The sequence below is a fragment of the Pristiophorus japonicus genome, chromosome 16 (genome assembly GCF_044704955.1).
Source record: "Pristiophorus japonicus isolate sPriJap1 chromosome 16, sPriJap1.hap1, whole genome shotgun sequence".
Classification (NCBI taxonomy): Eukaryota; Metazoa; Chordata; class Chondrichthyes; family Pristiophoridae; genus Pristiophorus; species Pristiophorus japonicus.
The window spans coordinates 113,910,232-113,932,255 of NC_091992.1; the positions used below are offsets into that span (position 1 = coordinate 113,910,232).

General features: G+C 43.2%; 1 protein-coding gene across 1 annotated transcript in view; it reads right to left on the reverse strand.

Moving 5' to 3' along the window:
• The window catches only part of LOC139227147 (platelet-derived growth factor subunit A-like), a 98,943-nt gene extending 82,485 nt beyond the window's left edge, over positions 1-16,458 (reverse strand). The window contains exon 1 of the mRNA XM_070858214.1: positions 16,286-16,458. Coding sequence (XP_070714315.1) covers positions 16,286-16,378 — 93 coding nt within the window. The 5' untranslated portion in view covers positions 16,379-16,458. The remainder of the gene's footprint in view (positions 1-16,285) is intronic.
• Positions 16,459-22,024: the final 5,566 nt, after the last annotated feature.

The window sequence follows — 22,024 nt, forward strand, 5'->3', positions numbered from 1 at the left end:
TCCCGACTAATAAGGATTTCCCTCAGTTCCTCCTCCTTACTAGACCCTCTGACCCCTCTTATATCCGGAAGGTTGTTAGTGTCCTCCTTAGTGAATAGCGAACCAAAGTACTTGTTCAATTGGTCCGCCATTTCTTTGTTCCCCGTTATGACTTCCCCTGATTCTGACTGTTGTTGTTGTTGTCTGAGGAAATGACACACATCCCTGGAAGGCTAGCCAAGATCAGTAACTCAGAGTGCACGATCATGAGTATGAATCTCCAGCCTACCATACCATGGTACAGCAGATTGACTTGTTACCAGGCTGACAATTCAGCATTTTATGTGAAATGAACTGGTTTGGCTCGACATAATTCTAGAATGAAGGGTGCAGGTTAGGCTATTCAGCAATAGCCAAATAAATGCACTGAGCTTTAATTTGAATGACCTATCAGTTGTCTGCACAAAGAAAACACTCTTCTTGTTTAAATTGTCCTAATAGACCCTAACTAACTCATCTTAGCTCTCATTTTATAGTCCTATGAAACACTATGTCAGCTTTAAAAGTAGAGCTAGTAAAGTACTGGGGAACCAATGCACTGTGCCATCAAGTAGTGGGAATAAGGTTTAATCTAAACGTTACTGAGTTCCCAGACACAACCGTGTGGGGCAGCACCAAGGAAGGGAGGTCATGGAAGGTCAAAGAGAGTTAGAGAAAGAGTCATCCCTAGATTGTTCTTACGTGCCTCTCATTGGCTGGTTCAGACTGGGAACGGTGGAAGCTTAGGAACAAGATTCAACACTAAGGACCAGAAATTCAGTTTTTGGTGAAAATTGTATTTTTTCGCCCAAAATACCGCTTTCGCTCCGCTACCACTACGAGGTTTAAAGTTCAAGCTTCAATTTGCGCAGCGGTAAAAATTGGCGTTGCACGAAGGCGCAAACCACAAATTTTCTGCAATTTTACTCCGAGGCCGATACCGCTGCGAGGGAGGCCTGGGAACATTCACAAGACACTTATCTAGCGAATCGCTGCAAAAGAATTAAAAAATAAAAACTTTAACTTACCTTTTTTGCAGGTCTTCATACTTACCGCTGCTCCAAGGGCAGCAACGCAGCTTTGTCCTTGGCGGGTTTTTTTCGTCCTAAATACGGGTGCGCTGAGCCAAATTTTTGACGAAAGCGATATTTCGAGTCTTGCGCGGCGCCAGTCCGCTCCCCAGCAGTACTTAAAAACCGTCGCCGCAAGAAGTCTCTCAATTTCCTGCCGACCGGTTTTTTGTGAAAAATGGTAAAATATCGCCAAACAAACGGTCGCAAGGTCAACGAATTTTTAATCATTGTAATTAGTCTCTAGGTTGCAGTGGGTGTGATGCAGGCAGATCCACAGAAAAAGGGGAAGAAAACAAGACTGGAAGAGAGATTTATACATTTATTAAAAAGAAAAGTAGCTTGTATACTTTTCTGGCAATGCTGTTCACCCGTGACTGGGATGAGACATTTGCTATCGCTTATGGACTGGCACTTTCACTGTTTTTGTGATTTTTAATTGTAGCAAAACAAAGTAGGCATGGTAAGTGCAGAGATCAATAGGGTGCGCTCTGTCTTAACCATCATCATGGGCAGTTCCTCGAAGCGAGGATGACTTGCTTCCACGCCAAAAAGGGATGAGTTCACAGTTGTTTCAATGAGGGACCTAATATTCCAGATCCCAAACTACATATTGAAGGGTGGAAGATGCCTGTGAGTGGATTTTTTTAACGTGTGGTGGCCGTTGCACACCAGCCACCACACGGGCTTGACAGAGCTAGGTCTTGGTCCAGTGGCAAGGATTACCCAAGACGACTGGAGACCAGCTCTGCTGCACAGACCTAGTGCGCACACACATATCACATTCTGCAACCTCTCTCAATGTTCTATCCTCTCCCACACCCATTGGACGTCTGAATCTGACTTTTTGTGCATCCCGCCCTCCCTTTACCCCACCATTAGTGACAGAGCTTTTTGCTCCAGAACGCCTTCTCCATCTCATGAGCTCAAGTTTCAGCTCAAGTTGCTCCTATTTTTTTTAGGAGCAATTAGTTTAGTATGGAGTATCTTAGAAATTGCAATTCTCGGCATTTAGTTTGCTCCAATTCTAGGTAGTTAGAATTGTTTCGTTTTAGAACAGTTTTTTTTTCAAAAGGAGGCATTATCAGCCTCTTAACGCGTGCTTAACTATGTCATGAGAGGTGAGCGAGAAGTGGACAGTTAAATTCGAAACTCTTCTGCTGCAGTTCCCTGACTCGCCGAGGGTATTGCTACAGAGCAGACAAGCCAGAGTGACAGAAAATTCCACGAGAGTACAGATCCAAAACAAAGGGGACAAAGCATAGAGAGACATAGAGCAAATAAACAGGTACACTTACAATATAAAAACTGGTTTAAAAGTAAAATTGGGTTTAAAAAAAGGATTGTGCTCCTCCAATTATTATTTCCTTTTGCTCATATTGAGTATTACTAAAGGAGGCTCTCAGTGTGCTGCAGTCTGAAGGAGGAATTTCTTCTCTGAGGGTCAGGAATCTTTGGAATTCTCTACCCCAGAGAGCTGTGGAGGCTGAATCATTGAATATATTCAAGGCGGAGATAGACAGAATTTTGAACTACAAGGGAGTCAAGGGTTATGGGGAACAGGTAGGAAAGTGGAGCTGAGACCAAGATCAGATCAGCCATGATCTTATTGAATGATGGAGCAGGCTCGAGGGGCCAAACGGCCTACTCCTGCTCCTGCTCCTATTTCTTATGTTCTTATGTTCTTGTATTTGTGCAGGTGACTTTTAACAATCCAAACACTTTTACAAAGGTGACAAAACAAAGCCATTTAAATCTGACTTCAATTATTTTTTTTTCATTTCTTTACCGCATTGCTGTTTGGAAACCATTGTTGTACAGAAAGGTGTGTGTGTGTGTGTGAGCATGCACTCCGGGAGGTGGGGAGAGAGTGAGTGAGAAAGAGAATTGGAAGATTGCATTGTCCCGGTTTCTGGAATGGGGATCAGGAAATGTTGTACTTTTGCAACACGGCAGAACTTTGCAGAACTTGTCTACTTGTCGACTGAACACACTATTTTTCTTTTACTTCTATAACTATCAGGGAAGGCTGAACAGCTGAGGCTCTTTTCCCTAGAAAAGAGAAGGCTGAGGGGGTTGACCTAACAGCGGTCATTAAAATTATGAAAGGGTTTGATTGGGTAGACGTAGAGAATATATTTCGACTTGTGGGAAGTCCAAAACTAGGAGTCAGAAATATAAGATTCCCGATAAATTCAATAAAGAATTCAGGAGAAACATCTTCACCCAGAGCGTGGTTAGAATGTGGAACATGCTACCACATGGAATAGTTGAGCTGAATAATGTAGATGCATTTAAGAGGAAGCCAGATAAGTACACGGGGAGAAAGGAATGTGCTGAAGGGTTAAGCTGAAGTAGGGGTGGGAGGAGGCCCATGTGCAGCAGTTAGGCCAAACAGCCTGTTTCTGTGCTGTAAATTCTATGTAATTCTCAGAAAGCACAGCTGTAATGCCAGCAATTGAGGGTTGTACAGAAAATACATTCCGTTTTTTTTTAAAGAGAGAAAATATGCATGTTGGCAGCTGAGCAAAATTAGTCGGCAAGATAATGGAGTTCGAGAGGAAACGACAACAAGTGATGAAGTAACAGGAGTTGCGGAGAAACAGGCAAAGTTCCACATAAAGGAACAGTTTGAAACAACACAGCAGGACACAAGAACAGTCAGAAATTACAACAACAGAAAGTGTTGCAAAGAAATAGGAAAGCTACAGTCAGTATTTCTGCAGCTTTCTTCTCCTGCCCAAACAATTCAGCCAAACAATGGTCCCACAATGCTGAAACTAACTTTGGTCTAAAACTATTTTTCAAGGCCACATTTCAGCAAATATGATTTGCCTGTATAATAGGTTATAATGAAATTAAAATGAGAAATTCTTCACCAAATGTTAAAGGTTTTCAAGTTGAAGTGATTTCTCATGAAATCATGCGTCTTATACCCTGAAAAGAGTTCAGCCATCACTAACATACTTGCAATATAAGCCAATCGATTCACACTCTGGTGTCAGACAAAATATATAAAAATTCTAGAATGTGACCTGAACTCCCCTGACTCCATAGACTTTGCAGTTAAAAAAAAATCTTAGGCCGGAATTTACGGTGGGTAATAATGGCAAACTAACAGCGTTCACCGTTTTTATCCCTTTGAAACTGACTGCAGCTTCAGGATGTAGCGCATGTGCATCTAAACAAAGAAAACCTGAAGTTGCAGTCAGACATTCACTAATCCGACACTGGCTGTGTTGTACATACTGAGGAACAATATTACGCTACTGGGTGTATACTGTAAGCCACCAAATAATGGGAGAGAGATAGAGGACCAAATTTGGAGACAAACTACAGAAAGATGCAAGAAAGAAAGAAGAAAGAAAGACTTGCATTTATATGGCACCTTTCACGACCACCGAACATCTCAAAGCGCTTCACAGCCAATGAAGTACTTTTGGAGTGTAGTCACTGTTGTAATGTGGGAAACACGGCAGTCAATTTACGCACAGCAAGCTCCCACAAACAGTAATGTGATAATGACCAGATAATCATTTTTTGTTATGTTGATTGAGGGATAAATATTGGTCAGGACACCAGGGATAAGTCACCTGCTCTTCTTCGAAATAGTGCCATGGGATCTTTTACGTCTACCTGAGAGGGCAGACGGAGCCTCAGTTTAACGTCTCATCTGAAAGATGGATGAGACAAACTATAGAATATTGATAATGGGGGACTTCAATTATTCTAATATAGGCTGGAATAGTAACAGTGTAAAGGGCAAAGAGGGGGATTCCTGAAATGTGTACAAGAGAACTTTTTTGATCAGTGTGTTTCCAGCCCCACTCCAAAGGAAGCAGTGCTGGATCTCGTTCTGGGGAATGAAGTGGGACAAGTGGAGCATGTTTCAATGGAAAAGCTTTTGGAAAACCGTGATCATAACATCATCAGGTTTAGAATAGGTATGGAAAAGGACAAGGAACAATCAAGCCTAAACATACTTAATTGGAGGAGGGCTAACTTCAGTGAGCTGAAAAGGAATCTGGTCCAGGTGGACTGGAATCAAAAATTGGTAGGCAAACCTGTAATTGTACAATGGGTGGCCCTCAAAGAGGGGAGGAGTTAGTTCGGGAACATTTCCATGAGGGGGAAGGAAAGGCATCTGAAGTTCGAACTCCCTGTATGTCTAAAGTTATAGAGGTTAAAATGAGACAAAAAAAGGAGGCTTATAATGAGTACAAGGTTCATAATATGGTAGAGAACATAGCTGAACATAGAAAGTATAGAGGAGATCTATAAAAGGGAATAAAAGGGGCAAAGGAAATATTCTAGTGGAGGCAGAGGGCATGGCTGAGGTACTAAATGAGTACTTTGCATCTGTCTACACTAGAGAAGAGGATGCTGCCAATGTAGCAGTAAAGGAGGAGGCAATAGTGATATTGAAGAGGATAAAAATAGATAAAGAGCAGGTACTTAAAAGGTTGGCAGCCCTCAAAGTAGAAAAGTCATCTGGGTTCAGATAGGTTGCGTCCAAGGTTACTGAGGTTACTCTCTTGGTTAAAAAAAAGGAGAGGGGGATAAACCTGGCAGCTACAAACCAGCCAGCCTAACATCGGTAATGGTGGAACTTTGAGACAAAATAATTTTTGGACCAAATATAATTGCCACTTGGAAAAGTATAAGCTAATAAATGAAAGTCAAACACGGATTTGGTAAAGGCAAATTATGTTTGACTGACTTGATCGAGTATTTGATGAAGTAACGGCGAGGGCAGTACAGTTGATGTTGTGTTTGTGGACTTTCAAAAGGAGTTTGATTAAATACCACATAATAGACTTGTTCGCAAAATTAACGCCTATGGGATGAAAGGGACAGTGGCAACATAGTTACAAAATTGACATGATACAGAAAGCAGAGAGTAGTGGTGAACGGTCGTTTTTCAGACTGGCGGGAGGATTACATTGTTGTTCTCCAGGGTCCGGTATTAGGACCAGTGCTCTTTTTGATATATATTAATGACCTGAACTTGGATAAACAGGACATCATTTCAAAGTTTGCAGATGACACGAAACTCGGAAATGTTGTCAACTGTGAGGAGGCTAGTACCAGACTTCAGGTGGAATGAGCAAACATGTGGCAGATGAAATTTAATGCAGAGTTATGTGAAGTGATACATTTTTTGGTAGGAAAAATGAGGAGAGGCAATATGAACTAAATGGTACAATTTTAAAGGGGGTGTAAGAACAGAGAAACCTAGGTGTGTATGTACACAAATCTTTGAAAGTGTCAGGGCAAGTTGAGAATTATGTTAAAAAGCATATGGGATCCTTACCTTTATTAATAGAGTATAAAAGCAAGGAAGTTATGCTGTACATTTTAAAACACCAGTTCGACCACAGCTGGAGTATTGTGTTCAATTCTGGCATCATACTTTAGTAAGGGTGTCAAGGCCTTGGAGAAGGTGCAGAGGAGATTTGCTAGAATGGTACCTGGGAAGAGTACTTTATCAACTTTATTAAATGAATGGTACTTTACCAACTTTTCAAAATTTAGCACCCCAAATGGGGCACTACTGAATTTCTCACCCCTGGTCCCTCCGGCCAGGAGAAACAACCGCTCAGCATTCACCCTGTCAAGCCCTCTAAGAATTTAAATGTTTCAATGAGATCACCTCTCATTTTTCTAAACTCCAGAGAATATAAGCCCATTCTACTCAATCTCTCCTCATAGGACAACCCTCTTATCCTAGGAATCAATCTAGTGAACTTACATTACATCTCCTTTAAGGCAAGTATATCCTTTCTTGGGTATGGAGACCAAAACTGTACACAGTACTCCAGGTGTGGTCTCACTAGGGCCCTATATAATTGTGCAGCAGAACAGGTCTCCAGTCATCCTGGTTAACCCTTGCCACTGGATAAAGGCCTAGCTCTGTCAAGCCCGTGTGGTGGCTGGTGTGCAACGGTCACCACACATTAAAAAAATCCACGCACAGGCATCTTCCACCCCTTCAATTGCAGTTCAGGACTGGAACATCGGGTCCTTCATTGAAACATCTGTGGACTCATGTGGAAGCAAGTCATCCTTGTTCGAGGGACTGCCTATGATGATGATGATGCCCTGGGAAGAGCAACTTCATTTATGTGAAGAGACTGAAGAAGGTGGGTTTGTTTTCTTTACAGCAGAGAAGGTGAAGAGGAGATTTGAGAGAGAGGTTCAAGACCATCAACAGTAAATAAGGAGAAACTGTTTCCATTGGCAGAAGGGTCATTAACCAGAGGACACAGATAATTGGCAAAAGATCCAGAGACGACATAAAAACATTTTTTTTGCACAACAAATTGTTGTGACCTGGAATACACTGTGTGAAAGGGTGGTGGAATCAGATTCAAAAGAGAATTGGATAAATTCTTGAAGGGAAAAAAATGACAGGGTTATGGGAAAAGAGCAGGGAATGGGACTAATTGAACAGCTCTGCCAAAGAGCTGACACTGGCATGATGGGCTTAATGGTCTCCTTTGGTCTTGTAACATTCCAAGATTCTAAGCACTGTAGAAAGTACAAAAATGATTTGCAAGAATGGTACTAGAACTGAGAGATTACAGCTGTCGGAAAAGATTGAACAGGTTGAGGAGTTTACTTTAGAAAAGAGAAGACTTAGAGGTGACCTGAATTATGAATGGGTTGGGTAGGGTAGATGTGGAGAGAATGGTTCCACTTGTGAGAGAATCCAAAACTAGGGGCTATAAATACAAGATAGTTACCAATAAATCCAATAGGCAAATAAGGAAAATGTATTTACTAGTCCAATTTATCTCCTGTCCTTCAACGTCACTTCACCTGAAGATTACAATTGGCTTTGACTTGCTGTGTGTGACACGACAGGACATTGACTACTGGTTCATAATATTGATATGAGGTGTCTGAGAGAGAGTAGACAATAGTCTTATTTCTAATTCTAACTTTTTAAAAATACTTTATGCAGTTTGTGTTGACCATTTAAATTTGTTTACTGCTCGGTGACACAAGCTGAGTTTTTTTCTAATTCATTTACCCGACATGGGCGTTGCTGGCAAGGCCGGCATTTATTGCCCATCCCTAATTGCCCTCGAGAAGGTGGTGGTGAGCTACATTCTTGAATCATTGCAGTCTGTGTGGTGAAGGTACTCCCACAGCGCTGTTAGGCAGGAAGTTCTTGGATTTTGACTCAGCAACGATGAAGTCAGGATGCTGTGTGTCTTGGAGGGGAATTTAGAGGTGGTGGTGTTCCCATGCGCCTGCTGCCCTTGTCCTTCTAGGTGGTAGAGGCCACGGGTTTGGGAGGTGCTCTCAAAGAAGCCATGGCGAGCTGCTGCAATGCATCTTGTAGATGGTACACACTGCAGCCACATTGTGTCGGTGGTGGAGGGAGTGAATGTTTAAGGTGGGGGATGGGGTGCCAATCAAGCGGGTAGCTTTGTTGTGGATGGTGTTGAGCTTCTTGAGTGTTGTTGGAGCAGCATCCATCCAGGCATGTGGAGAATATTCCATCACACTCCTGTCTTGCTGCTTGTAGGTGGTGGAAAGGCTTTGGGGTGTTAGGAGGTGACCTGCTCTTATAGCCACAGTAGTTATGTGGCTGGTCCACTTAAACTTTTGGATCCACTTATTGCTCCCTCAACCCTACTCTCACTAAATTGCTGACCACTCAACTTCCCTTCCTGGCTCCCATGTTAGCTGATATTGTTAACAGTTCTCCCTCCCCAGGTACTGTTCCCCTCTCCTTCAAATCTGCCATCATCACCCCTCTCCTCAAAAAAAACAACTCTTATCCCCTCCATCCTTGCAAACTACTGCCCCATCTCCAATCTCCTTTTCCTCTCCAAAGTCTTTGAACGTGTTGTCACCTCCGAAATCTGCGCCCATCTTTCCTGGAAGTGCATGTTTGAATCCCTCCAACCAGGTTTCCGCCCCTGCCACAGTATCGAAACAGTACATCACAAATGACATAAGTGACCATCACAAAAGTAAACTATCCTTCCTTCTTGACCTGTCTGTAGCCTTTGACACAGTTGGCCACACCATCCTTCTCCAATGCCTCTCCTCTGTCGTCCAACTTGATGGGACTGACCTCCCCTGGTTCCATTTTTTTCTGATCGTAACCAGAGAATCACCTGCAATGGCTTCTCTTCCCACTCCCACACCATTACCTCTGGTACCCCCCCAAGGATCTATCCTTGGCCCCCTCCTATTTCTCATCTAAGTGCTACCCCTTGGCGACATCATCCGAAAACACAGCATCCATTTCCATATGTACGCAATGCCACCCAGCTCTACCTCACAACCACCTCTCTTGATCCCTCTACTGTCTCTAAATTGTCAGACTGTTTGTCCGATATCCAGTACTGGATGAGCAGAAGTTTCCTCAAAATAAATATTAGGAAGACCGAAGCCATTGCCTCTGGTCCCCACTATAAATTTCATTCTCTTAGCCACCAACTCCATCCCTCTCCCTGGCATCTATCTGAGGCTTAACCAGACCGTTTGCAATCTTGCCATTTTATTTGACCTGGAGATGGGCTTCCGACCACATATCCACGTCATCACTAAGACCGCCTATTTCCACCTCTGGAATATCACCCGACTCTGCCGCTGGCTCACGTTCTAGCCTCTGTAAACTTGAGGTCATCCAAAACTCTGCTGCCAAGACCTGGTCACCCATCACCCATCACCCTGTGCTCGCTGACCTACATTGGTTCATGGTTAAGCAACGCCTTGATTTTAAAATTCTCATCTTAGTTTTCAAATTCCTCCGTGGCCTTGCCCCTCCCTATCTCTGCAATCTCGTCTAGCCCCGCAATCCCTGTAATGTTTTGGGGGGACTGCGAAGCCCCTTGAAAATTCCGTGCATTTGCATTTTTTTTTCCACTTAAAAGTCAGCTCAACAGTTGCACGGTACCCCTGGAACGCTGCACAGCCATACAGCTTAAAAGCAGCATTGGTCATAACCCTCCGAGATATCTGCACTCCTCTAATTCTGGTCTCTTGAGCATTCCCGATTTTAATCGCTCCACCATTGGTGGCCATACCTACAGCTGCCAAGGCCTATGCTCTGGAATTCCCTCCCTAAACCTTTCTACCTCCCTTGCCTCATTTAAGACACTCCTTAAAACCTACCTCTTTATCTGCCCTAATATCTCCTTATGTGGCTCGACGTCAAATGTTTTTATAATGCTCCTGTGAAGCACCTTGGGACATTTTACTACGCTGAAGGTGCTATATAAATACAAGTTGTTGTTGTTGTTGGTCAATGGTGACCAGCAGGATGTTGATGGTGGGGAATTCAACAATGGTAATGCCGTTGAATGTCAGGATGAGGAGGTTAGACTCTCTCTTGTTGGAGATGGTCATTGCCTGGCATTTGTGTGGCGCTAATGTTACTTACCATTTACCAGCCCAAGCCTTTAACACCACTTCACTTGAAAATTACATTTGATTCTGACACTGAATGCTATTTTACAGGAAAGTGACTATTATATTTAAAGCATATCTAAAAGAGAATGAGACAGAGGGATAATATGCATATTGAGCTGATGGAGGGGAAAGAGAGAGAAATGGATAGATACATGAACACAGGCAACCCAAAAGCATTTTTCTCTGCATTAACAACTATAATATCACATTATTTATAAGGGAAAGCTTAGAGGAAACCCACATGTAATCCAGTAGTCTATAGCATATAGTTTGTTACTTGCATCATAGCCAGAGGGACCCTTATGTAATTCCGTAATTTGTTGACGCGCATACTCAGGTCCTGTGTGGGAGTATGTTTAGGTGTGTGCAACATGTGTTTTGAAGCACCTAAGCAACAAGAACATTAGCTGTGGGGATTCGCACTACAAATTAAACAGGAATGAATGTACTTGTTTCTGAAATTAAAAAACAAAATACCTGAAGCCTTGCCCTCGGTCTTAGTGTCATCAAGGACTGCACTGGAATCATAAAAGCACTACTGCCCTTCAAAAGTACATTACAAACTAATTTTTTAAACCATCTTTGCCTCAAATTTATATCAAAATCACACGTAGGCCAGGACTGGAAGAACCAGTCAGCATTAAGTAGATATTTCCTTCATGGATTCATCTTTCTTATGGGAAATTAATAGGCTTTTTACAAGCCCTGGGGAACTGAAAATGAAAGAAAATAGGAAATGGAATTATGGTAACTACTATAAGAACATAAGAAATAGGAACAGGGGTAGGCCATACGGCCCCTCGAGCCTGCTCCGCCATTTAATACGATCATGGCTAATCTGATCATGGACTCAACTCCACTTCCCTGCCCGCTCCCATAACCGCTTATCCCCTTATCGATTAAGAAACCATCTATTTCTGTCTTAAATTTATTCAATGTCCCAGCTTCCACAGCTCTCTGAGGCAGCAAATTCCACAGATTCACAACCCTCAGAGAAGAAATTTCTCCTCATCTCTGTTTTAAATGGGTAGCCCCTTATTCTAAGATCGTGCCCTCTAGTTCAAGTCTCCCCCATCAGTGGAAACATCCTCTCTGCATCCACCCTGTCAAGCCCCCTCATAATCTTATACATTTCGTTAAGATCACCTCTCATTCTTCTGAATTCCAATGAGTAGAGGCCCAACCTACTCAACCTTTCCTCATAAGTCAACCCCTTCATCCCCGGAATCAACCTAGTGAACCTTCTCTGAACTGCCTCCAAAGCAAGTATATCCTTTCTTAAATATGGAAACCAAAACTGCACGCAGTATTCCAGGTGTGGCCTCACTAATACCCTGTACAACTGTAGCAAGACTTCCCTGCTTTTATACTCCATCCCCTTTGCAATAAAGGCCAAGATACCATTGGCCTTCCTGAACACTTGCTGTACCTGCATACTATCCTTTTATGTTTCATGCACAAGTACCCCCAGGGCCCACTGTACTGCGGCACTTGCAATTTTTCTCCATTTAAATAATAACTTGCTCTTTGATTTTTTCTGTCAAAGTGCACCTCACATTTTCCAACATTATACTCCATCTGCCAAAGTTCACTTTCACTTAGCCGGTCTATGTCCTTTTGCAGATTTTTTGTGTCCTCCTCACTCATTGCTTTTCCTCCCATTCTTGTATCGTCAGCAAACTTGGCTACGTTACACTCAGTCCCTTCTTCCAAGTCGTTAATATAGATTGTAAATAGTTGGGGTCCCAGCACTGATCCCTGCAGCACCCCACTAGTTACTGGTTGCCAACCAGAGAATTAACCATTTATCCTGACTCTCTGTTCTCTGTTAGTTAGCCAATCCTCTATCCATGCTAATATATTACCCTCAACCCCGTGAACTTTTATCTTGTGCAGTAACCTTTTATGGGGCATCTTTTCAAATGCCTTCTGGAAGTCCAAATACACCAGATCCACTGGTTCCCCTTTATCCAACCTGTTCGTTACATCCTCAAAAAACTCCAGCAAATTTATCAAACATGACTTCCCCTTCATAAATCCATGCTGACTCTGTCTGACCGAATTTTGCTTTTCCAAATGTCCTGCTACTGCTTCTTTAATAATGGACTCCAACATTTTCCCAACCACAGATGTTAGGCTAACTGGTCTATAGTTTCCTGCTTTTTGTCTGCCTCCTTTTTTAAATAGGGGCGTTACTATACATTTCAACAGAAATAGAATACACATATAAGAACATAAGAAACTGTGAGATTATGCCCCCTAGTTCTAGACACTTCAGCCAGGGGAAACAACCTCTCAGCATCTACCTTGTCAATCCCCTTCAGAATCAAGTATGTTTGAATTAGATCATCTCTCATTCTTCTAACCTCCAGAGAGTATAGGCCCATTCTACACAATCTCTCATCATAAGTCAGCCCTCTCATCCCAGAAATCAATCTAGTGAACCTTTGTTGCACCGCCTCCAAGGCAAGTATATCCTTCCTTAGATAAGGAAATCAAAACTGTGCACAGTGCTGCAGGTGTGGTCTCACCAAGGCCCTGTACAGTTGTAGCAAGACTTCCTTACTCTTATACTCCAACCCCCTTGCAATAAAGGACAACATGCCATTTGCCCTCCTTATTGCTTGCTGTACCTGCATGCTAGCTTTCCGTGTTTTTTGTACAAGGAAACCCAAATCTCTCATATATGGCTTATATGTCCCTATAAAATCATAGGTCTGGGGACTTCGAGTGCTATGATCTCTGGAAGTAAAGGCAGCTCATGTGTACATTGCACAGTAACATTGAATCTGCACATAGTTTTCCATTTCATAAATCAACTGTTACTGATTTGGCAGCTCAGGCATTGCACTATGTGTAGAAAAGTCTTGAAATAATATTTTTCATTTTTGAATAAATTTGGTTGGGTTTGTGGTTAAAAACAAAATTTCAACATCTGCTTGCTGGAATAGGGAAGAATCTCGGAGATGATAATTACTGCAAATGTGAGTAATGTAGCTTTTAAATATGGAACAATTCCATCTGTTTAACAATGTTCCTCTCGAACATTATTTTACACGACTGTGACCAGTACAACAACAACAACTTGTATTTATATAGCGCCTTTAACGTAGTAAAATGTCCCAAGGCGCTTCACAGGAGTGTTATAAGACAAAAATTTGACACCGAGCCAAATAAGAAGAAATGACGGCAGATGACCAAAAAGCTTGTTCAAAGAGGTAGGTTTTAAGGAGCGTCTTAAAGGAGTACACCTAAAAAGACTTTGATCTATGGAGATGTGGTGGTTGCCAAGACTACCGGAATAACTTAGAATAAACTAAGCCTATATAATAGCTGCATATGCATCACCCAGAGCAGCTGACATGACCCACTTTGGGTAGAAATTAAAAGTCTGAGACATTTTTACAATAAAGATCTTTCAACAGTTTAACAAAGCCCAAAACATCCTTCTAGTAATGAAAACGTGCACCAGGATTGGATAACTGTCACCATCTTTGATACTCCTAAGCTTACTTTAATTTATATGCAGACATAAACTAGAGATTCCTGATGTCATTTTAATGCTGTTAAGGGTGCCTATATTGGAAAAAACGAGGGTAGATTCATATTCTCCTCGTAGTATTTTCTACTCCATCAAATAGAGTTTCTGAAAACTGTGTGAACCTGCGGTTTAAAATGGACTATCAGAATAGTGAGCAAAATAACAGTGTCAGATAATGGATTATTGGTTTATGCAAATATTATAATATTCGTTAGAAAGAGATTCTACATGTTAAGATTTTAGTCTGAAGTCTTCCCCTCCTTTTGTTCAATTAAACATTTCTTCCAAACCTTGTGCAGGTGGAGAGTCTCAAAACTATACCCTGAAGAGGAAAAGAAAACATTTTAAAAATGGTGAGTTTAAAAAATATATTGAATCCCTTTAGCAAACCTGGCTGCGCCAATCGCCAAGGCCCTACTACCTGTGGCTCTCTCTTAATCCAATCTTTCTTTCCCTCTCTTTATTTCACTTTCTGGACCCGATTTGGCATTAAATTAAATATTCTAACTGACACTTCCTGGTTCAGACTCCAGACTGCTCATTAACAATTCTTCAATCTGATTGGTTAAGGAAATATGCAGTTACTTGCTCTATTCACACAGGTCCCAGATCTGCTATAGAGGGTGCTGCGCTCTTTGGCTCCCTAATTTACAGTAAATTCCAGTGCAAAACCCCACAGAAAGTCTAAGGACAAGTACAATGAACGCCTACCCTATTGTCTTTGGTGTCTTAACATCTATAGCCAGCAGGCAAGAAATATAGCGATGTGATCAGAAGTAGATCTGCTGTCAATTTCCCCTTAGTGCTTGCAGTGTGGCACCTCACCTCCACTCCATGCTGCACCTGAAAGCTCAGCCAATATTAGTCATTCGCTATCTAAATGAAACATGAATGTTAACTGAGGCTATAATTTGACTGCATTTCTCCCACAATGTAACCCTATGTTATCTCTCCAGTGTGCCATAGAATAACCACTCTAGCTTCCCTGTCCAGCATTGTTCTGTCATTGTTTTTCATCTACATTATAAAGCCATTCTTTTATCACAGTACTGTGTTGTTACTCCAATTACACTTAATACAGCATTACATTTCTGCCATCTATGATCAGCATCAGTATCAACAGCTTTCTCTAGCTATTGATGATATTTTAATACGAATTATTACACACAGTATTATACTGGCATATAAATAACCAAACCATATTTTCCATTTCTTTACCTTAAGGGTGAAACATAAAGGCTCAAAGCACAATATTCTTCCCATTCTGATCTTTTTTGAAAGTTATATTCTCATAAATATCAGTTTCTCATGTTGGAACATGAGCATTCTCTTCTATATCCATGCACTTACATCAGTGACTACACTTCAAATGTACTTCATTGGCTGTGAAGCGCTTTGGGAAGTCCTGTGGTGGTGAAAGGAGCTATATCTAAATGCAAGTCTTTCTTTTTCTCTCTCTCTCTTTGTGTTGCACCTATGCCATCACTTGCTCACAGTTGTTCTCTACCAAGGGCCTACTCATCCATGTAGTGAAACGCACCTTTATGTTGGATCTCTTTTTCAAATGGAATCAGAGGTAGAGTTGGATGCCAATTGTTTCCTGTAAGCTGCGCTTTGTTCTGTATGGTCTGTTTCTTTTAATGCACGGTCCCTTTAAATGTCTGCACATGTCGGTATTTACAATGGAGAAGCTGATGAGTGGCCTGCGCAGGACATTTCCCAGTACTGCTTAGCTGCGCAGTTTAGAGGGAACATTGGCAGATACACTCATTCACTCATTGATTTTGGGATCGTACATCTACTCTCAGTTTCATGATTCACCCACATACTGACCCCAAACCAACTCACCACCACATACAAGTCTGCAATTCATTCCTGGCCATCTATTATTCGATAAAAACACATTAAATATTGAGCAGTGTGCATCACAGACACTAACAAAGTACACTGATAGCATTCGATGTAATCCAAGCAGACGGACTTAGAAAATTGTGCATAACTACATGTGCATACAACAGGACTTCTATAATTTGCATAGATCAGGACACTGCAAGTAGTTTATTTATATCGGGATTGAATATACTGTAGATCCAACTATACTTAAGAGTTGTGCAACAATTAGCAGTACAGTACATAACTCAAATAAGAGTAGGTGCTCAGACACGCAAGCAAAGATTCCAAGACATTACACGCTGTTAGGTTTCAAAACAATATTTATTACCTCGGAGATGACTGTCCAGAAACAGAAGAGCGATAGGAAGACAAGGAGCTGAGATTTCATGTTGCTTTCAGTTGTTTTCTGCAAAAGATCCATTTACTGCGACTATGTGGTGATGAACTGAATTATAGTCTAGATAATTACAGGTATTTAGTCGCTTTTTTCTGAACAGCCCTGCAATGTTTGTAAATGAGATCCTTACATACTTCTAACGCACGCTAGAACCCACGCCCACAAAAAGCCAATGGAATTCATGATGTAAATACTTCCCCTTTTAACTCTTAGACTGCTGACTAGCTTTGCTCAACATATCAACACAGTATTTACAAGGCAGCCTTTTAAAAAATTGTATTTTTTGTTATTTGCATATAACAGACAGAACTTAATGGAAAATCAGAGTATTATTCAGATCAAAACTTACATTGCTAAACTGATTCTTGGATCAATTTAAGCTACATTTTTGGAATTATGAAGGGGAGGAATGAGTTGGCTCACTTGATGGCCCAGTGGATAAAGGCACCACCCAATGCAGCACTGGGCCATACAGATTCGTCACCCGCAGCAATTTGGATGCCACAATTGGTTTTGGCATCTCTGGGCGAAAGAGAGAGCAGCTCCTCTTCCTAATTGCTATCTCGTTTTTGGGAATGATAATTAAGGAACCTCGCCTTGACCCCAACTCAGGCAGGGTCAGTGGGAGAGATTGCCGGCAGGCATATCTGGACACTTATGCCAGGATGTGGACTCCTCGTTCCTCTTCGCCCCACCACCATGGATATTTTGTCTAATAGTATCTATGTTGTGACACAGAAATGAGCGCCAAAGGGCATGAGTGAAGTCAGATGAAATGCACACAAAACTATTTCCATTAGCAGGAACTAAAGGTCACAAATTTAATATAATTGGCAAAACAACCAGAGGGAAGACGAGAAGAATTTTATTTTTGCGGTGAGTTAAGATTTGGAATGCACTATCTGAAAGAACTGGTAGAAGTAGATTCAATAGTAATGTGCAAAAGGGAATTTGATGTATACTTCAAATGGAAACTTTTGCAGGGCTGCGGGGAAAGAGTGGGGAGCAGGGACCAATTAGAGAGCTCTTTCACAGAGCCGGCACATGCACGAAGCACCGAATGGCCTTCTTCTGAGGAGTAAGATTCTAAGACTTCAATCACATCCCTTTCATAAAGAAATTAACAGACAGAAATGCAAGAACATGGACACTCGACGATAAAAGGGTCATACGTAAGGGAAAGGGTAGAGAAACATAGAAATTTATGTCGCAGAAGGAGGCCATTTCAGCCCATTGTGTCTGTGCCGGCTGACAAAGAGCCACACGGCCCTCGGTCAGCAGCCCTGAAGGTTACATATAAACCTATCAACAATGAACAATGACGGACAGGTAAAGAGCATCCTGCCTGCTATGTATGTTAACTGGGTTTTACCTGCCACCGGAGGGCGCGACTGTCGGAGTCCTAATGGTCACTGGCAGACACATGCAAGTCGTGTATATAATGTGGGCAGCCATGTTGAATCCTTACTTTGAGAATAAATAAACTGGAGCAAGGTCATGCCTGAACTAGCTCACCGTACTTAGCCTCGTGGAGTTATTCGATACTTAACAATTGGCGACGAGTTAAAAATACGAACTTTCACACAACCATGTCTGTTGGAATTTTGGAGAGATTCGTGGAAGGGGAAGACTGGGAGGATTTTACTGAGTGCCTTGACCAGTACTTCGTAGCCAATGGATTAGAAGGAACCAAGAACGCAATTAAGCACAGGACGGTTCTCCTCACTGTTTGTGGGTCAAACATTTCTGGCTTTATCAAGAATCTACTCTCACCGACTCGACCAATGGATAAGACTTATGATGAATTGTGTACGCTGGTTCAGAACCATTTTAAACCGAAGGAAAGCATCATCATGGCGAGGTATTGTTTCTATACGCACAATCGCTCCGAGGGCCAGGACGTGGCAGAATTTGTCGCCGACCTGAAACGTCTCACTGGGCCGTGCAACTTCAGAGCTGCGTTGGAGGAAATGCTGCGGGACTTTTTCGTGCTTGGCTTTGGCCACGAGGTCATCCTTCGAAAGCTGCTGGCTGCTGAATCTCTCGACCTGAGCAGGGCCATCACGATCGCCCAGGCTTGCATGTCCACGGATGAAAACTCGAAACAGATATCTTCCCAACATCGAAACTCACCGGCAAGTACTGTCCATAAAATAATATTGTTGGCAGGCAGAGCTGCACATGGCAGGGCCTACTCGTCCGTGTTTGTACGACCTGTAATTGCTCAAAGTCCACCATCGGGGGTGAATAAAATCTCGCCTTGTTGTCGTTGCGGGGGCTATCATCGGGCCCATCAAGGCCGATTCAAGCAATACGTGTGCGAAGGCTGTGCAACAATGGGACACCTTCAGCGAATGTGTCCACAACTAAGCAAGCGTGCTGTGACACACCACGTGGCTGAGGATGATCGATCCACCATGGATCAAGCGGCACAGGCAACTCAACCCGAGGTACAGGACGAAGAAGTGTATGGGGTACATTCTTTTACCAAAACTCCTCCGATAATGCTGGAAGTTAAATTAAATGGGGTTCCATGGAATTGGACACGGGTGCGAGTCAGTCAATAATGAGCCAGAAGGCTTTCGAAAAGCTGTGGGATACTAAAGCCAAAAGACCCAAACTGAGCCCAATCAATGCGAAGCTGCGTACCTACACCAAAGAGCTCATATCAGTCATTGGCAGCGCGGCAGTAACATTATCGTACATTGGAGCTGTGCATGATGTATCATTGTGGATCGTTCCAGACAATGGCCCAACGCTGTTCGGCAGGAGTTGGCTTGAGAAAATTAAATGTACTGGAACGATATTAAAGCCTTATCATCAGAGGATGACACTTCGTGTGCTCAAGTGCTGAGTAAGTTTCCCTCGTTGTTCGAACCAGGCATCGGCAACTTCACAAGAGCCAAGGTGCAGATCCACCTAGGCCCGGATGCGAGACGCATCCATCACAAGGCTCGGGCGGTTCCGTACATGATGAGGGAGAAGGTCGAGATCGAACTGGACAAACTTCAACGGGAAGGAATCATATCACCAGTCGAGTTCAGCGAATGGGCCAGTCCAATTGTCCCAGTGTTGAAAAGTGATGGCGTGCTCAGGATCTGCGACGACTACAAGGTAACGATCAACCGAGTCTCGATACAGGATCAAGTGCCCATTTCCCAAGGCTGATGACCTGTTTGCAACGCTAGCAAGGGGGATGTCGTTCACCAAATTGGGCCTGACCTCCACTTACATGAAACAGGAGCTGGTTGAATCTTTGAAAAAACTGACATGCATCAACACGCACAAAGGACTGTTTATATATCACAGATGCCCTTTCAGAATTTGCTCGGTGGCAGCCACTCTTCAGAGAAACACGGAGAGTTTGCTGAAGTCCGTCCCGAGAACCATCGTGTTCCAAGATGACATCCTGATCACCGGTTGCGATGCCACCGAACACCTGCACAACCTGGAAGAGGTTCTACATCGTCTGGACAGAATGGGACTTGGGCTAAAATGCTCCAAGTGCATTTTCATGGCACCAGAAGTCGTATTCCTGGGGAGAAAGATTGCAGCAGACGGCATCAGGCCTACGAACTCGAAGACAGAGGCCATCAAGAATTCACCCAGACCCCAGAGTGTGACGGAGCTGCGTTCATTTTGGGTCTTCTCAACTATTTCAGTAACTTTCTACCTAGTTTGAGCACATTGCTAGAGCCCTTGCACATGTTGCTGAGAAAGGGAAATGACTGGGTTTGGGACAAATCTCAAGACAGAGCCTTTGAGAAGGCCAGGAACCTGCTATGTTCCAATAAATTACTGGTACACTATGAACCATGTAAGCGGTTAGTGCTGGCCTGCATCATATGGGATCGGTTGTGTGCTCCAGCAAGCCAAACTCCAACCAGTTGCATACGTGTCCAGGAGTCTGTCTAAGGCTGAAAGAGCAGATAGTATGGTAGAGAATGAGGCTTTAGCATGCATATATGGGGTTAGGAAAATGCACCAATATCTGTTTGGACTTCGGTTTAAGCTTGAAACAGACCACAAGCCGCTCATTTCATTGATTTCTGAGAGCAAAGGAATAAAAACCAATGCCTCATCCCACATCCAAAGATGGGCACTGACATTATCCGCATATGATTATGTCATCCGCCACAGACCAGGCACTGAAAACTGTGCTGATGCGCTTAGCCAGCTACCATTGCCCAAAACCAGGGTGGAAATGCCGCAGCCCGCAGACTTGCTGCTGGTCATGGATGCCTTTGAGAGCGAGGAATCACCTGTCACGGCTCGTCAAATTAGGACCTGGACCAGCCAGGATCCTGTACTGTCAAGCGTAAAAAGGTATGTCCTAAATGGAAATTGTTCTGCCATTCCCAGGGAAATGCAGGATGAAATTAAGCCTTAAAGCTGCCGCAAAGATGAATTGTCTATTCAGTCTGATTGTCTGAGATGTGGTAATCGTGTTGTTATGCCAAAAAAAGGCAGAGAAACTTTGGTGTGACATTTACACAGTACCCACCCAGGCATTGTCATGATGAAGGCCATTGCCAGGTCTCACGTTTGGTGGCCCGGCATTGACTCGGACTTGGAGTCATGCGTGCATCAGTGCAACATTTGCATGCAACTGAGTAACGCACCTGTGGAGGCTCCACTGAGTCTGTGGTCATTGCCATCCAAACCATGGTCAAGGATCCACATAGACTTTGCCGGCGCCTTTCTCGTCAAAATGTTTTTAGTGGTAGTGGATGCTTACTCCAAATGGATTGAATGCGTAATCATGTCATCCAGCATGTCCACAGCCACTATTGAAAGCCTCCGGGCCATGTTCGCCATCCATGGCCTGCCCGACGTCCTTGTCAGCGACAACGAACCATGTTTCACCAATTCAGAGTCTCACGAGTTTATGACCCATAATTGCATCAAGCATGTCAGATCTGCCCCTTTCAAACCCGCGTCTAACGGTCAAGCGGAGCGGGCTGTCCAAACCATTAAGCAGAGCCTAAAACACGTGACTCACGGCTCCCTACAGACCCGCTTGTCCCGCATTCTGCTCAGTTACCAGACGAGACCCCATTCACCCACCGGGATCCCTCCTGCCGAGCTGTTAAAGAGAAGCCTCAATACCAGGCTCTCCCTTGTACACCTGGATCTCAATGATCGTGTCGAAACCAGAAGGCAATGGCAGCAATGGTACTACGAGCGCGCGGCCGTATCACGTGACATTGCTGTTCATGACCCTGTGTTTGTCCTGAATTATGGTCATGGTCCAAAGTCGGTTGCTGGCACGGTTTTGGCCAAGGAGGGGAACAGGGTGTTTGTAGTCAAACTGTTAAATGGTCAAGCATGCAAGAGGCACATAGTCTAAACCAAACTGCGATTCACAGACAACCCAGAACAAATTGAAGATGACATCATCATCGACCAACCAACACACATCCAACCATCAGTTGACCCTTGTGTCATTCACGGATATGAACCTACCATCCCCGACAGTCCTGTCAGACCGACTGCTCCGCAATGGAGCAATGGTCCTACTAACTCACCCAAACTTGGGTTCGAACTGAGAAGATCAACCAGAGAGCAGAAGGCCCCGGACCGTCTCAACTTGTATATACAACCTGTACCAAGGACTTTTGAGGAATGAAGTTAAGTATGTTAACTGGGTTTTATCTGCCACCGACTGTC